Raw genomic sequence first — 18,604 nt, 5'->3', positions numbered from 1 at the left:
TCTTTTACATGTAGTTTTCTTTTTTATCTCTATTTCCAAAACTCACTTGAAAATGATGAGTTTCTCTCTAATTTTTCTATAATAATTCTCAAATGTAATTATGTCTCCATGATTCAGAATTTGGCTTCTTTTAATCAAGAATATGAAAGGCACCCCTCCATGGGGAAATGACTTTTCAAGACACATTTCTAGGAGGACATGTCTTTTGGGAGGAGGAGATGCAAATTTTGGGGAGAAGATAAGTCTTCTCGAATGTTTCCGGAAGGATGTAACTTTTAGGATCCGAGAAGGAAACCGTTTGGTGAAGCGTTTGTGACTTTGTCTAAATTTGGAAATTACGCACTCGTGTAGTCTAGAATTTCAGTCTTCTTTATAAGTTTGGTTCATTTATATTTTTAGAGGCAAGTTTATCCTAAATCCTTTTTAAGTACCTGAAAAGTAAAATAAAAAACGTAATGCTTGAATATATTAATGAACTCTTGATTTATTTAATAAAACAAGATATTAAGGTACTTAAAATATGAACTTTTTGAGTTCATATCGCTTAAAGTGATATACATTTCAATTTGTTCAAATCCTCCCCAATAGGATGACATTACTCTATAAGTTTAGCTAGCCATTTAGAAAGCGAGACACTCCTAGAAGGTGACACGACTCTCCAAAATATATAACTAGTCATTCTCATTAACTAAATTTGGCTTATCTTTTGTCCAATTATTTATATTTTTCATTCATTCATTCATTCTTTCTTTCTCTTTTTTTTTTCTTTCATTTTTTCTGCCTTTTCTTGTTTTCTTTAATTTTATTGATTTTTAATAATAAAATAATTAAATACAGAATCAAATGACTAATATTGTTAAAGTAAAATATAGATTTGGTTAGTTAATTTTTGGTTAGCTAATATTTTATATTATTTTAGAGAGTCAAATAACTAGTTAGTTTTGGAGATTACTTTTTCTCATGAGGGTAATAAATTAATAAATATAAAAATATAATAACTAGTTAGTGAGTTGTTAAGTTAACGTATCGTAGGATGTGATTATACATATCCATATATAGGATTATGTCGAATCTTTCGTTTACTAGGAGTCCTTTAAGTGTTAGGGTTCCTTCTCCTGTTAGGAGTCTAGTCCTAGGATTTATCCTTTGCAATGTGGAACTCCTGATCTAGCCGCATGAGGTTTCCCTCCTAAAGGAGACGTTCCATGGAAGTTTCTCCTTGATACGATATCATATGTCCATCCTCTTCGGTTTTGAATTCTTACAGGATTCAGTACACGTGTGGGAGGCGAAAAATGGATCCCTTCGGCCTTCGACTTGGTCCTTGTTGCCTTTGTCTTTGATCATACCTTTCTTTTGACATGTGTCGTCTTATGTTTTTCCTTGGGAGTTGTTTTTTGCATTAACATGCTTTATCTACGAGTCTAATGTTAACTGGCCTAGGTATCCGTGCATATAGTACTTTCCAAAATGACGGCTAATATTAATGATTATAAGCATTTAATTTCTGTTGTTTCCTCTTCATTCTTCCTCTCTTATAAAAGCGCCATTTTCACATATTTTTTTTTTTTTTCCATTTCTGATTTTGTAGAACTTCCTTGCTCCTTGCTTCTGAGATTCCTTTGATCATATAATGGGTCGTAAGAAAACATGAGTTGAAGGAGATGTTGCTTTTGGGAAACCAAAGAAACCTAAATTTTGAATAACCCTCTACCTTAAATGGTCTTGCACTGACGAAACCGGTTCCTATCTATCGGAGATTGCGCATTTTGGATTATGAACTCCTACTTCTAACCAAGTGACCATCTTCTGAGATTGACTGGTTTTCTTCCTTGGCATTGATGGCACTTCCAACGGTTTCAACTTTGACACTTGAATCTACTCTATTTAAATGTTGATTCAAATTGGCAATCCCAGATTTCCCACTGTTGTTTGCCAAACCATCTGAACTGACACTAGCCTCCTTTGCAGATCCAGATGACTTACTTCTTGGCTGATCAGATGTCGCACTGAATTTCCCTTGCTTTTTCAGAAGTTGCTTTTCAAGCTCAAGTGCATGAAGAATTGCATCTTCTCGACGTGCATATTTCTCTCGTTTTTTTATTGGCATGCCCTGAGCCGATTCAGCCCTTTCAATGCAATCATCAAACTCACCGCATCCACACGCTTAGATTTATCTAGATTATACCAGTCCCTAAACATGTACAAGAAAAAAGATATAAAGAAATGCTCCAAACAAAACCAGAATTGAAACTCAATATATTTAATAATGATGTATAAGAAGTTCAAGTAACAACTTGATCCAAAATTATGCAGGGGGAGAATAGAAAGAGAAGTACATAGACAAGAATATATTGACATGTGAGTTGTGACTTCTCTCTCTGAAAGATTATTTCAATTTCCTCCCCTTGTCCAAAGCTCAAAATGTCCAGACACTTTCAGATGCAAGCCAGAGTTGTTAAATAAGGCACTAGGGAGACCTAGAGTCTAGGTACAAGGCTCAGGGGCGCGCCTGATGAACATAAGGCGTAGAAAATGAAAAAAAAAAAGATACAAAATCTAATTATCAGTATTTGATACTAATGTCACTAATACTGTATTAGTAGTTAAGGCACAAGTTTTGATGAGCTAAGAAAACACACTTGTAACTACACAAACCGACTCTTGTCAAGAAAAACCCAATGGATCACCATTGGCCATGCCACTTACCCCCACACACCAAAAAAAAAAAAAAATTCCATACCAACAATTCAAATGATAACAACAAAAAAAACCTCCGCAGATACGAATGTAATCCAAAACGCCAGAAAACTAAATATTCTTATAAGCAGAGAGTAACTATTATACTCAAGTGTTTGGACGACTAAAGTGACGCGAATATAGAGCTCCAGTAAAGCGATTAAATCTTCACAAAAAAACAAATAAATAAAGCAAATGAAAATATAAATAAAGCTAATTGAACATTTATACAGAAGGCTATCGAGAAACTTTAAAAAGTCCAGGACCAATCAAGCTTGTTGGACGTTCAGTTAGCAAATGATATATTAAGCCTTTAAATAATTTCAGTGGGCTAATTTAGCCTTTAAACAAATAAGAGTATAGTTGAGTTAGAGTTTTTCCGTTGGTGCAGCGAAGCAGAGTTGAAATGTGTGAATATACCATTCATTATATTATGGTAGGCAAAAAACAAAAAGACAAGTTTAACAAAATCAGCATCAGCGAAATGTTGGCTGAGGAAAGTAAACTGTGTAATAAAAACAACAAAAAGAGGATCTCTTCTACAAGAAACATAAACTTGTTTCTTCCTAAAATGATCAGTTATTGTGATCTGCTTCAGCAGCAGCAGCATTTTCTGGCAGCTTCTGCAGAGGTATCCTAGTTCCCACCTGCACATACAATAATAATATAAAGTAAGTTATATATATCCTACTTCTTTCTTATACAAACATCAAATTAATGTTTCTCCAATTTACCTTTGAAACATTGTTCTTGATCTGCAGTTTCTCTTTTAGAGCCTTAGTTAGCTGCCGCAGGCTCATATCATTCAATAATGCTTTATCATCATCTTTTCTACACTCTGCCACTTCCTTGTCCTCGTTAATAATGTCTACCAGTATCATCTTCTCCACTGTTGCCTCTGTTGGACGAGGAAACTGTCCCTGAATTGTATTGCCTGCAAATGCCGAGGAAACACAAGGACTCATTTCTTTCAAACAAGTTGTTGTCATCTTGTCCAATGTTTCAACGCCAGCAAACTCTTCTTCTGGAACTACATTCATCTTGAAGCTTTTGCTCACATCTTCATTTAGCTCCTCAGCAGTCAATGAATTCACCACTTCAGAAATTTCATCTGGAACATGCGTGATTGATGTGTGTTCTGCTTCCATAACAAATTCTTTTTCCATTTCATCACTATTAAACTCTTCTGCATTGCTCTCTACCTTCTGCATATGCTGTTGGTTCATCTCAAAGCTTTTGCTCACATCTTCATTTAGCTTCTTAGTAGTCAATGAATTCACCACAATAGAAATTTCACCTGGAACATGCGTAATTGATGTGTGTTCTGCTTCCATGACAAAAGGAGAGCCCTCCCATTCTTTTTTCATTTCCATCTCCGGATCAGAATTCAAGGTCTTCTCTGGGTTATCAGTCATCTCACCATCTGATCCTGGAAATGACATCACATCTAAATAAAGGCGGATAAACAACAAAATCTTACACAAAATGCAAGAACAGAAAAAAAAAAACGTTGCATATAACGAACCTTTATCTTCAATGCTCTCATGAATAATATCAATTGCCTTGTCTGAGGTTTCAACTTGAATATATGTGTCTGAACTAGCGCAGGTCTCAGTTTCCAATTTGGCACCACAGTCAGTTTTTTCAGTGTCATCTGCTTTGCTATCCTCGGGAAGTTCTACTTTTCTTTCACTTTCACACCCAAGAAACTGATCTATGTTTTGGTTTTCGTCGAAGTCAACTTCACTTTTGTTATCCTCATTATTAACCTTGTGCTTCATTTCACCTTCATCCTCTGGCAACTGATCCACTTCATGATCATTAGTTTTGCTATCCTCTACAGCTTCATACTTTTCATATTCATACTCTAGAGACTCATCTGTGTTTTGATGTAAAGGGGTTAGTATCTATAGGAAGTAAAACTCAATGAAAAATATATCATTCCTATGAATTCAAGAAAATGGACTTGAGTTGAGGCAGATCCAATCAAGTCCAATTACTTGGATGTCTATGTTATTTTTTCTACTCGTCATTTGACTGCCATCTACACATAATATCTTTAGCAATAAAATAAAATAAGACTTAAATGTTATTCTTATCTTCTTAGACAAATTACAGAAGAAGAACCAACATACCAGGCAGATAATCTTTAGCCTGTTCAATTTCCTCAGTTTCATCACACAATCCCTCAATCTTCACTGCCTCAACTTTCCTTTCCTCCTTCAAGTTCAAGCCTTCCATGGTTTTCTCCAACAACCTGACTGACTGCCTCTTACCATACACTCTTTGGACCGATTTTTCATCCTTCTGTGTCTCAACTTTCCTCCTAGTTGAAACTGCTGGAGCCTCATTTCTGGAGCTCCGGATTGCAGGAGTCTTTGCCATGTCACTCTTCTCTTCAACTTCTCGCTTCTCATCTTCCCCACATTCGATCAATTGGCTATCAATTTTTCGGCGAGTTGAAGCAGCTGGTCCCCTTCTTCTGTTATTTGGCGCTGGAGTTTCAGGTAAGTTCACATTTTTGCTTTCATTGTCAGCAATCATTCTTCTTGTTGTCCTACGAGTATGAGTCAAAGGCTGTGAACTTTCCGTCTCAACTTTAACCAGCTTTCTCCTAGTTGAGGTTCTGCATGTTGTTCGAGGCTCCGCATTAGTAGGTCTCTCTGGGGATTCTTGTGCATTTCCAAGTTCATCGAGTCCTTCAACCTGGAAACGATTCAAATGTATTCATATGCAAAATCTAAAACAGCACTGGTTAACACACATTACTAGAAATGAACTCACTCAGCCATCAAAACAGCGACAAACCTAATAATTGCTAATTAAGAAGAAACCAATTGAAAAATTAAAGTTTCCAAATCCTCAGCAGCTAAGGCTTGTCTAAAAACCAAGTCATATATAGAATTGTTAATTTGAATTTAATATAGGATAACTTGTTAAATTTTCACCAGACTAACAGATAGAGAAACGCTAGTCGATTAGAAGAAAGCAATCGAAAAATTACAACAATCCCAAATCAATCACTTCGAATCCTTTACACTTACACTAAAATTAAATAACGTACTGATTCATATTAAAGAAGAAAAACTCTACTGAAAATTGTGGTTGATTTTCAGGATCTGATCGAGTTCACTCAGATTCATTTCAGGATCTGACCGAGTTCACTCAGATTCATTTCGAGCTCATTCAGATAACAATCCAATGACCAAATGAAGAGTACAGAAAAGAAAATCACAACTTCTAACAGCAATTGAAGGCATCATAAATACGAAAACATGAATAGTAAGATTACCTTGTGAAGAGCTTGAAGAGCATCGGCCATGGCGACATTGGTCAAGTTGGCTGGGATCTTGTTCTTTTTGCAGAGGGACTGGAGATCTTTCCTAGCAAGGCTGTGAAAATCCATTTCGGATGGAAAACAAAGAAACAGAAATCTCTGAAAGTGGTGAGGTGTTGAAGGACTGTTTGTTGCTGATGGAGGTAGGAGCCTAGGAAATATATATGCGGTGAACAAAAACAAAATGGAGGCTCAGAAACCCTAGCTTGAGGAAATATGACCGTTGGAGCGTCATTTTGAAAATTGAAATTATATATTTTTTCTAATATGGAAATTGTTATATTTATTCTGCACATGCAAATTTTGAGAAATTCTTTTAAATATGTTGACGATAAATCTATTATAGACATAACCATTCAATAAAGATGATACGTTAATATATAAAATCCATTAAATTAATTAATGATAAATAATTTATTAATTATACTGTTACTGATCAATCTATACATCTATTATATTTTAAGTTCTTTATATTTTCTTTTAATTTCTTAAAACAATATACTTTCTGTTAATTAATTATTTAATTTCTTTATTTGTTTTTATGAAAAAAAAATATAAAAATAAACCTTGTGATTTCACAGATTTATAAAGAAGGGTATGTGCTTTGTGTAGTTTACAAACTCTCATTCCATCACAAAATATTTTCTTGATTATTTACCCAAAAAAGAAGTGGTTTGGAGCAATTAAAAAGACCGACTTTACAAATTACCAAAAATATAAGATCTGATTTTGCAAATTAACTAAATCATAAATGTTATTTGACCGATAAATTGACTCACGTATAATTTAACAACAAATTTCACAAAGCACATATTTGAGAACTTTTAAACCACAATGACTATCTTTGCAAAATCGACCAAACCATATTATTTATTTTTGTTTTACGTATAAAAGTATAAATTATCTTTAATTGTATAAGTATAAAATCGTTTATTATTTATTTTTTGAGAAAATGATACTTTTATTAAGCTGAAGGATTCACCTCCTTAAGAATTACATCAGAAAGCCAACCTGAAAACATTGACGAAACACAATCGCTAGTATTGGAACATGCATGCCTAGTAACTAAATGGGCTACACCGTCCCCTACACGATGTATAAATGAAACTTTAAAGTCTGACTATTGTTGCATAATAGATTTGCAGTCCCGAATTTAGAAAGATCAGTAGAATCCAAGTTTATTTTATACGCAACCGCCTTAGCATCCGTCTCAAATTCCACTTGCCTAAAATTCTGGGTTGCCATCCACAAGAGACTCGTCCGCACTGCCAAAGCTTCGATGATCCGCGACTCTTTCATCCCCTAATCAAGCTACTGCTGCACCAAAGGAAACTGCCCTCTTCATTTTGGACTATCGTCGTAGCCCACATATCCCCTCCTCGAGAAATAAAGCCCCGTCTATATTACATTTGAGATAACGCCCTTTTCTCGACAGCCGCCATGAACTCTCCGACTGCTCAACCCCTTGCCTAATTTTATTAATAGCATAATATGCCACCCAATCCCAAAATGCCTCCCTCGTTACACGCAAACTTGCTTTGCTGATCTCGTGGATGTGCTCCAAATCAAATTATTCCCGTGAGACTAAATTGCCTGAAAAACACATACAATTCTACCAAGCTCCCACTGACCTTGTCTGCAAATTCATTAACAACTAGCTTGCTAGCCCGCCCCGCCTCTTGCCAAAATTCAGCATCAGCCACGCATTGGACGAACAAATGGTCTTCCGCCTCATCCTCACTGGCATAAAAAGGACACCACCTAGGCAGATTTACCCGACATTGAATTAATCTTTACCCAGTCATCAAATAACCCAGACATGGCCGCCAAAGGAAATTCTTCATTCTGGGCGGGGCTGCCAAATTCCATAGTTTTTTTTTCCAGCCGCCCCTATCTTCATTTAGTATGCTTTCATTCATCCCAGCCTTATATCCTGATTTTGCATAATAACCCACATTGTTAGTCCAACTCTATACCCACTCATCCTCTTGGGCCCGATATGGCAGAATTATCTGCGACACCGCTGAGGCAACCATACACCTTATCCCTATCCCAACCTCTCGAGCCTTCTAACAGTAAGTCTACCACTCTCAAATCCTCCATCCCGGGAACCTAAATTGAATTAACACGGAAATTTTGTAGCATAGGTACCCATGGATCATCCCAAACTCTTATAGAACTGCCATATCCTACCCTCCACCTCACTCCCAACTTTGGTAAATCAATTCCACTCCAAATACTTCTCCAAATAACACCAGAATTGTTCCCTAATTCGGAAGAAAGAAAAGTCTCATCTGGAAAATATTTGGTTTTGAAGATTCTACTCACTAGAGTATTCGGAGACCGAATTAATTTCCACCCCTACTTCCCTAACAACGATAAATTAAACATATGCAAATCTCTAAAACTAAGTCCCCCTTGTTCCTTCCCTTGACACATCTTTGACCAGTATTGTAAAAATCGGTCAAGTCGGCGACTAATCGACTTATATATCGGTGATTTTTATAACATCGACCGATTTTATATAATTGGTCGACATAAGTCGGGAGCCCGATTTTCTTCCGGCTAGGCGATTCAAATCGGGTTAAGTCGGACAAGTTGGGTCAAGTCGGGTTAGACGGAAAAAATCGGCTAAAACATGTTAAAATCGGTTGAAATGGGTTAAAATCGGCCAAATTTATAAATTACAAATTAGTAAAAAATAATACAAGTAATTAGTATTAACTAATAACTATTTTATTATTTATTTAAAATAAATATTTATATTTTTCTATTATATAATATTTATTATTATTATTTTTAGATAGTATAATTTATATTTTAAACGTGTTTATATAATATTTATTTAATATAAATCTAAAAAATAGAAAAATACAAATCCGATTAATCTCCATTTAATCTTTGGAGGTCTTGTCCGTCCGACTAGCGTCTAGCGACTTTTACAACACTGTCTTTGACTAATCAAACCAATGAATACGTCGTTAACTCTAATGTTTTAAACCCCACCAGAAAAAGTTTAATTTTTTTTTGTAAATCATCACATATAGAGCGAGGTAAAAGAAACATACTCATATAGAAGGTTGGTATAGCTTGTGCAACTGACTTGATTAACACTTCCTTACCAGTTCTAGACAGAAAGGGATAACCCCAACTTCCAAATTTCCTTTTGAGCATGTCAATGAGAAATAGGCGTTTGGACCTTCTGATTAGAGACGGTAGCCCCAAATAACGTTCCGTATCTAAAGAAGTATCGATATTCAAAATATTCCTGATACCATACGGCAACTCCTCCTTAACATTGGAACTGAAAAAAATACTAGACTTATTGAGATTGACATCTTGTCTCGATGCTTGTTCATACTCAGTCAGTGTCTTCACCATAGCTCGAGCCTCACCAACTGACAACCCAAAAAACAAAAAACAATCATCAGTGAAGAATATATGTGTAACAGAAGGTGCTCGTTTGCACACCTTACATCCATTAATAATAAGATCCCCTATAGGCTGCTTGATTATCCTGGATAACACCTTAGCACACAAAATAAATAGATAAGGGGATAACGGGTCACCTTATCTAAGCCCTTTCCAGGTAAAATTGAATCAATCAGATCGTTATTCAATGAGATTCCATACTTGATAGTACTTATACACAACATAATCCATCTTACCCACTTCAAATTAAACCCATCATAGTTAACACCTCCTCTAAAAATCTCTAATTGACCCGATCATAAGCTTTACTAATATTAATCTTAAGAGCCACCACCCCCACATCCCCTCTAGGCATGTCTTTTCATAAAATGAATCGTCTCAAATGCCACTTGCATGCTATTCAACAATCGATCTCCCATGGAAAAAAGCTGACTGGGTGTCACTTATTATGTCAGGAAGGATACCTTTAAGACGATTTACCAGGACCTTTGCTATCAACTTATATAGTACAGAGATATAGGTTTGAAATCTTTAAGGGTTACTGGAGAATCACATTTTAGAATTAGGACAGTTATCGTTTCATTCAATGTGGTTGGGAACTCTGCCTTATCCAATGACTCAATACAAGCTGCTACCACATCACGACCAATATGCTCCTAGAAAATTTGGTAGAACCCCAGGTTTAAGACTGTCCGGCCCCGAGGCTTTATCTAGATGCAGAGAAAACATTGCCGATGTGAATTCTTCAAAACTGAACGAGGCTGTTAAATTGTTATTCATGTCAGCATCAACTAGAGTTGGCACAACCTCCATCGCTTGTGACGATCCGTGAATAGATGGTGAGAAGACAGAACGAAAATAACCCTAGACATATAATCTTATTGAGTTTTCATTATCAATTAACTGACCTGTATCGTCTCTTAAGGAGGTAATAATATTCTATTTCCTTCTATTTTTCACACTAGCATGGAAGAACTTCGTCAACTAGAACACCTTAGCCCACTGCCTCCAAAACACATCCTTCTTCTCCAACACTTCATTCAACTTCCTTTTGGCCATGTAATATTGGGCAATAGATTATTGATCGACCCTATCCTGCAACGTCTTTAGGACCCGTCTCTATTTTACAATTTGGCCCTAAAATCTAACATTATACGCGTGGCCTCATCCCTCCACAAAAGTAACACAAGCTTTAAGTTTATCCATAAGAGATAGTCCTCTACTGCTAGCCCAACTAGATTTAAAAAAATCCGAGAATGCATGATCCGTCATCCATATAACCTCAAATCTGAATTCTCTTTTTCGCTGGACCATTGCCGATCGATGCAAGTGTATCTGTAACAGTGAGTGGCAACTCCATTTTGTAACTGATAGTCACATATCTGTCCAGCCACCCTGCCGATGCAAATCCTCTATCTAGCTTCTCATGAATCCATCCTGCTGATCCGTGGCCCTTCTCCCATGTAAATGGGCTACCATCCATTCTAAGCTCGAAAATGCCACAATCCATAACCACTTAACTAAACTCATTCATCAAACAACTCAGATACGAAGCCCCTCCCGACTTCTCATCTTCTTTAAGTATAGAGTTAAAATCACCCAATGCTAACCAAAGAGCCAATGATGCAACTGTTAAAATACGAAGAAGATCCCATGACTCCTTATGTTTATTACTAGGGGTGAGAAAAACCGAACCAAAAATCGAAAACCAAAAAAATTGAACCGAAAACTGAATCAAACCGAACCAAATTGCAATTTGGTTTGGTTTGGTTCGGGTATAAACCGAAAAAACCGAATTAGAGTATTATTTATTTGGAAATTAAAAATAAGCCAGCACATTCCTAAAAAAATAAATAAACAATCCAGCACATAAAATCAAAGTCGGGAAAGAGGAAGGAATTAGAGTATTATTATTACTATTAGAATTTAGAATAATAGTACTGATATAACTATTATATTATTTGGTTAGTATAACAAAAAAAACTTATAGAATAAAGATAGAGTTATTATAGAGTTATACCCACCATGTGTATGAAGATAGAATTATTATAGAATGAATGCTTATACCCACCAAATGAGAGTAGTAATAGAATTAGACTAAACTACTATAACTATTATATTATTTGGTTATTAAAACAAAAAAAAAAACTTAAATCATTGTTTCAGGAACATAGTAAAAAAAAGAAAAAGTTCCGTGAGTATAATTTATAAATAAACATAAACAGACAGAAATATGTAAAATATTATAGAATTCTGAAAAAAAATCTAACGACATGATTTAATTATCTCTAATTTGGTTTGGAATAAAACCCAACCGAAATAGTTCGGTTTGAACCGAACCGAATTACAATATGGTTCGGTTTATAAAAATTAATCTTATTGGGTTCGGTTCGGTTTTTAAACCGAACCGGACCATGCTCACCCCTATTTACTACGATCTCTGTAACCATAAAAGCCAATGAATGTACAATCCCCCATTTCCGCATCAGTTATCATAATATTAATATGATGATCTTAGTAACTAGATAATGAAACACCAACACCCGACTTCCATAATAACACTAATCCCCCATTTCTTCCCCTTCTATTGACGGCAAAACTATCACCAAACTGTAACTGTTGCCAGATACTTATAACCATGATATCATCGACAAGTGTCTCCATTAGAAAGATAACTTCTAACTTCTGGGAATGGATCATATCCTTCAACGGCCGAACTGCCCGATGGTTTTCCAACCCACGATAGTTCCAATTAACAATTCATAACTCTCGGTGGCCCTACGTCGCAGGACTCACCGATACTTTATTACCAGAACACTCCTTATCCCCTTAGGAAATAGAGTTATTCTCTCTCTACTTTTGATTCATTCTTGCACTACTTCCACTAACATCCCTTTCGCGCTTCCGAACTTCATGTAATCTTTCTATGTCTTCTGGTTCAACCCCTCACCACACGACACCTTCCCCTATAATTGAGATTGCATTCGCAACCCTAAATTTTGGGATATAACCACCTTGAGTGTGGCTAAAACACATACACATCTCTCTGACTGTTAGAAATATCATTTAGCACTTTCGACTGATTTTCTTCCTTCCCTCAGCCCTATTTTGTTGTTTCCTACTCCAACCTTCTCTACTATCTCCTAAAGCCATCTAGCTCCACTCTGATCTCCTCCCTTGCGGATCGGTGCCTTCAACCATTCACCTCATTCCTTTGCTACTATAGCCCCATTACACTCAAAAATATTTTCACAGTATCTGTCTGGATGCCCCAACAATCCACAAATGTAACAAAATATGCCTAACGTTCATACTTAAACACCACAATTGACCAGTCGTCCTTACTTTTTTTTTTATCTTTTTAAACTTTTTCAATGGTTTTTGTATATCCATCTTCACTTTGACTCTCATATACTGTTTTCGCAACCAGAATTGTTATTAGCATCATACTCTAAAAAGTCCTAATGAAGTCCCCCAACTACTTTCCTATCCCTTCCGTCACTGCACCAATCGGTAGATCATGTATTTGAATCCAAACAACCATAAACGTTAACTCCACGGACTCTAGACCAACTTTGGTCTGCCATCTGTTCATTACAAGTACGAAATCATCAAAAGTCCACAGACCTCCCACCTATCACGATCCATCGAGTGATAGAATTCAATAGAATACAAGTTACCATTGATTTCCTGTATGGTAACTCCCCTGCTTGGCAGCCAAAACAGCGAGTTTGTTCTTAAACACTAAGAAGTTTAACGATTTATCAGTAATAAAATGACCAACCTATAGTAACCCTTCGCCAATCGTCGTTGCCTTCATCAGATTCAAATCGAGTTCCAAAACCTCATTTCCTCCTCTGCCATTGAGAGATTAGCAAGCGAATCTTCCATCAAAATCACCTCAAACCTCACATAAACAACCCGCATCACTCAACTTCCTAAAGTAAAACGCTTGAGAAACTCTCACACCGTCGAAGAGACCCTCTCACTAGACCAAAAAACCCTAAAAACAGAGCGCCAGGGTTTCCATGAGAGACTTCTATATAGTATTTAATTAAGTATAACATTAATTCTCAATTTTAATCAAAATACTATTAATAAAGTTTGTATTTTTTTTATATATATATACCTACATTTCTATACTTATATATATATACTAATTATAAAAATACAAAATAAAAAAAAATATTACTTATTCTACTAACTTTTAATTCTCATTTCCTTTATTATTCAATATAATATTTTAAACTAACATTACATATTATTATTGTTGGACAAAAATGAATAAAACTATATAATTAATTTAAATACTAACAAACGTCTCCTTTCATGAATAGCCATGTTCGTTCGTGAACAATCGTGTCTTTCCGTGTCCAGTCATGTTCGTAAATAGATATATCCATTCAAGTTCTATTTATAGAGAAAGAAATTGTCAAATTAAGAGTTTGTTGAAAAATAGATTCTTTGAAAGTTTCACACTCCGGTGATAATGAATCTACACATGATAAGAGTTCGCTTGCATAATCTGCTGTATTCTAGGAGATGATCGTTAATAGCGACGAAATTTGTCTTAAGAAGACTGCTAATACATGTCTCAGATTTATCTAACTCTATTCTTTTGATTTCTATTTACTGTTTATATACTTTTTTGTGTTTGTTTTTTTTTTTTGTTTAATCACATCTAACATTTTTAAGATAGATCTATTGTTTTGTGATTTTAAAAAATACACAGAGAAAAGAAGAAAAAAAATGATGGATCATGAATCATAGGAACAGAAAATGGGAGTTAGATGTTTTTTTTGACACAAAACCAATGGTTCCACCATTAGAAGATTTATGATTTTAATTTCCTTATAACTTTTGCTATTACTCTCCGTACATTTTTGGTAGACGTTGATTGCCACGATTCTTTTGCTCATCAACAATTCATGCAGTATCAATTAACTCCTGCACTTTTGATTTTTGGGCTTGTGGATTGGTTTATGTTGTGATAGTTTAATTTACTTTCACTATGTCCTAAGTAGAAATTAATGTGTATTGGGCCATTTGAATGCTTGAGCATGTTCTGCTTTAAATGATGATGCCATGGTCATTTTACGTTTTTGTGGATTGATCTAGGGTATGTAGAGGTTTAATATTTGAAAAGTTAACATGTATATTGAAGGTATTTAATGCATGCAACTTTAGCCTTAAATGACTACAACGAGATTGGAATTTCTTCCTTTGCTTACCCTATTGTTAGTATGTATCTTATATGTCTGCGGTTTCTTAGTTAGGTTTCTTACTTACCCTATTGATGATTTATTTTATGCTTATTGGTTTTTTTGAAATTTCATCAGAAAATTAAGTTTAGACAAATTGGATATATAAAAAGGATATATATAAGGTTTCTAATCTGATGTACAATGATACGTTTATGATGGATTATCTTGACAAACAGATTATAATTAAAAAATTATATTGAGAAAAATTAGATAACATAAAAAATATATAGTTTATATTTTATTGTTAATTTTTGTTATGTTTTGTTTGTAAATGAAGAACACTTTGCAATAGAAATTTACTTAAGTAAATGAAGAACATTTAAATATTGATTTGATGTGAAATGTAATGCATAAACATAAAACATAACATTAAACATAAATGTATATAGAGATTCGAGTGAGAAAGAATAAAATTAAAGGGAATGATGATCTCTTTATCTTTTACATGTAGTTTTCTTCTTGATCTCTATTTTTAAAACTCACTTGAAAATGATGAGTTGTTCTCTAATTTTTCTATAATAATTCTCAAATGTAATTACGTCTCCCTGATTCAGAATTTGGCTTCTTTTAATCAAGAATATGAAAGGCACCCCTCCATGGGGAAATGACTTTTCAAGACACATTTCTAGGAGGACATGTCTTTTGGGAGGAGAAGATGCAAATTTTGGGGAGAAGATAAGTCTTCTCGAATGTTTCCGAAATGATGTGACTTTTAGGATCCGAGAAGGAAACCGTTTGGTGAAGCGTTTGTGACTTTGTGTAAAATCTGGAAATTGCGAACTAGTGTAGTCTGGAATTTCAGTTTTCTTTATAAGTTTGGTTCATTTACATTTTGGGTAAATTACACCCATGCCACTAAACTTTACCCATTTTAACATTGTGGCCACTAAACTTCATTTCTTCCCGGTATGGCCATTGAACTTTACACATTTTAACACCGGTGGCCACTGTGACCGTTGACCAGCGTTTTTCAACCGTTGACTCCCCTTTTGACTGGCTGACTCTCTCCTTTCACCATTCTTAATCCTAAAATTTCCATTTTACCCTTCATCTTCAACCCCTCTCCCAGGTCATCAAACACATTTTACCCATTTTTATATGCGAGTTTCAGAAATCAGTTTCAGAAAATTAGTTTCTGATTTGGCGACGAAGATGCGGTTTCCGGCGAACTATGGTCACAACGGTGTCCAGCAAGGGGAGTGAGAGGCGGTGACCGGAGTTCAAATCCAGTGGTCTGTATTTCCTTCTCCGGTCAGTTCGTGAGGCGGCAAGAACAACGCCTCTCCTCTGTTAGACCGGCAGTGACAACTCCGCTCTGCAACCCTTTTTTCCTCTCCTCATCCTCCGTCTCTCCCTCCTTCCACTCACTTTTTTCCTTTTCTTCCTGTTAATTAATTTGTCCACTTCAAATTTTTTTCCATAAAAATGTTCGTCCTCCGACCAAGAGAGATGAGAGAAAATCTACAGGTGAGAAGGATTCTTGTTAGGTAGAGACGGTTGCCGACAAGAACAAAAGAAGAAGTGGGATAAGATAATGGCCGGAAACTGGGTTTTTCACAGGCTCGGCCTTAAAAAATGTCTTTTTTTTATTTGGGTAATTAATTTATTAGTCCCTATATTTTGATAAAACGCACTGTTTAGTCCCTGTATTTTCAAAAACACATGGTAAGGTCCCTAACCTTTTTCTCAGTGAACTGTTTAGTCCTTCTGTCTGTTTGTTAGATTTTTTACCGTTTATAACTTCAGAAATGACTAAATTACCCTTTACTATTTACCTTCAAACTTTAGAAGAGGAAATTCAATTTAGAAGAAGAAGCTATTTGTATGGAGAACAAGAAAAAAAAAGACCCAATGCTTATGAATTTGAATGATTAAGAAGAAAATCAAGAAGAAGAACACTCAAAGTTGATTTCAGATGCATTAATTAGAGTTTAAAGAAAAGGAAAAAAGAACGCAAATCCAAATTGATTAATAAATCTTCATGAGAGTCTAACGGCAGTGACTAAACAGTTCACTGAGAAAAACGTTAGGGACTAAACAGTTCATCGAGAAAAAGGTTAAGGACTTTATCATATGTTTTTGAAAATAAAAGACTAAACAGTGTGTTTTATCAAAATATAGGGACTAATAAATTAATTACCCTTTTTATTTTTATGTTTGTGTTTTTTTTATTCCTCTTGTTTTTTAATATAGTTTTTAATTAAAATAAAATATATTAAGCCAATACAAAAAGGTTAAAATAGAGTTTTCTTGAGATATATATAAAAACTAGTAAACAACCATTGCTTCGCTGCGGGAGAAATTAATTTAAATGGTATCAGATTAAAAATAGAAATTTAATTTGGATTATTTAAGTTATTTAGTAAGGCAAAGAATAAATTAAGAGGTGTTGTGGAACTAAGGTTCTGTTCTTTATCGCTGAAAAAAACTGAACTGAACTGAATTGAACTGAACTGAACTGAACTGAATTGAATTGAACTGAACTGAACTGAATACTGCTGAATACTGAACTGAATTTAACTGAATACTACTGAATACTGAACTTAACTGAATGCTACCGAACTTAACCGAACTTAACAATAATGATGATATTAGACTTTAAAATAATTTTCATGATAATATTGGACATTAATGAACTTATAATAATAATAATGGTTCTAATAAATTTAATAATATCAATAATAAATAAATATATTATTAAAGATAAAACTAAATTGAATATCAAATAAAAGCCCAGGATGATAAAATCTTGGCTCGATAAAAGCCTATGAAATTAAATAAAAATAAGTCTAATTTAAATTAAAAATACAAATTACATACAAACACAAATTTATATATAATTTAAAGCCTATGAAATTAAATACAAATCTTCATATGAATACAAACTCTTAACTTTTTATTTTAATTAAGGGTTAAAGTGCAAAAATAACGTTTTGGGTCAGAAGTAATTTTACCTCTAACGTCTAAAATGGTGGAATTTTATCCCTAACATTGATAAATTGGATAAATTTGAAAAATAATTCATAATATGGATGCAATTCTTAATTTTTAAATATGGATGCATACTTTAGTTTTATTTTTTTTTATTAAACCATATATACTTTAATAAACTATCATTTCTTGACTTTTATCTAATTTATAGATAATGATAAACTATAAATAATAATAATAATAATAAATAATGATAAATAATAATAATTATTATAATAAATTATATATAAATAATGATAATATAATAAATAATGATAAATTACTGAATACTGAAACTGAATGCTGAAACTGGATGCTGAAACTGGATGCTGAAACTGAACTGAACTGAACTGATTGTTACTGAAATTAAGTGATAAAGAACAGGGCCTAACTCGGGACACAATCTCTTCCTCCTCCCGTTTCACTCACTTCAAACCCTGAAATCGATTTATTAAACGGCACAAATGCTCCTCGTTTGCTTCTGTAATTATTGTCCAATTTAATTGGACTCTCACAGGTATTCTTCACTTCTCTGAACACAAAAACTCCATCTTTATAAAAAAAATCTCAAAAAGAAACAAAATTGTAGTTTTTAACCAAATAAAAGATTCAATTCAATTAGCATACATGTTTGGCCTCTGATTTTGAGTCTTGTCTGTTGGAATTAGAGTTGATTTTGTTAGTATTTCAAAGCTGAACAGAGCTCATCCAGTTCTTTTTATCACTGATACCATTTCCAACTTTTCCGTCTCCATCTCCATCTCCGCCGGAATTTTCCTTCTCCGATACAATCTCCTCCTCTAACTCCTTATTACACTGCATTGCCTCTTCCTTCAATCGCATAACAACTTCAAACCCACAA

At 34.5% G+C, this 18,604-nt stretch overlaps 1 protein-coding gene across 2 annotated transcripts; it reads right to left on the bottom strand.

The window, feature by feature from the left end:
* Nucleotides 1-3,146: 3,146 nt before the first annotated feature.
* LOC136207135 (uncharacterized) lies at nt 3,147-6,281 on the bottom strand. 2 transcript variants are annotated; one of them, XM_065998415.1, is made up of 5 exons: nt 6,032-6,281; nt 4,875-5,445; nt 4,265-4,618; nt 3,474-4,186; nt 3,147-3,386 (listed from the first exon to the last, which is right to left on the bottom strand). In XM_065998415.1, exons 1-5 carry the CDS (start codon nt 6,143-6,145, stop codon nt 3,315-3,317), a joined length of 1,824 nt encoding a protein of 607 aa, XP_065854487.1. In that variant the 5' UTR covers nt 6,146-6,281; the 3' UTR covers nt 3,147-3,314. The 2 variants fall into 2 exon arrangements, with proteins under 2 accessions (XP_065854487.1, XP_065854488.1); XM_065998416.1 differs by having other exon boundaries at nt 3,474-4,168; nt 6,032-6,278.
* Between the last annotated feature and the right edge of the window lie 12,323 nt (nt 6,282-18,604).

The sequence above is a fragment of the Euphorbia lathyris genome, chromosome 9 (genome assembly GCF_963576675.1).
Source record: "Euphorbia lathyris chromosome 9, ddEupLath1.1, whole genome shotgun sequence".
In the NCBI taxonomy this organism is placed as follows: domain Eukaryota; kingdom Viridiplantae; phylum Streptophyta; class Magnoliopsida; order Malpighiales; family Euphorbiaceae; genus Euphorbia; species Euphorbia lathyris.
The sequence above is the reverse complement of the archived record's forward strand: the minus strand, read 5'-3'. Positions and strand labels throughout refer to the sequence as shown.

What these genes read in the sequence shown, in the direction of transcription:
- LOC136207135 (XM_065998415.1), bottom strand. Translation starts at nt 6,145, where the DNA reads ATGGATTTTCACAGCCTTGCTAGGAAAGATCTCCAGTCCCTCTGCAAA. An exon ending in CTCTTCAAGCTCTTCACAAG is followed by an intron (nt 5,446 to 6,031) that starts GTAATCTTACTA and finishes AATCGTTTCCAG; the next exon opens with GTTGAAGGACTCGATGAACT. An exon ending in TCAAGAACAATGTTTCAAAG is followed by an intron (nt 3,387 to 3,473) that starts GTAAATTGGAGA and finishes TTGTATGTGCAG; the next exon opens with GTGGGAACTAGGATACCTCT.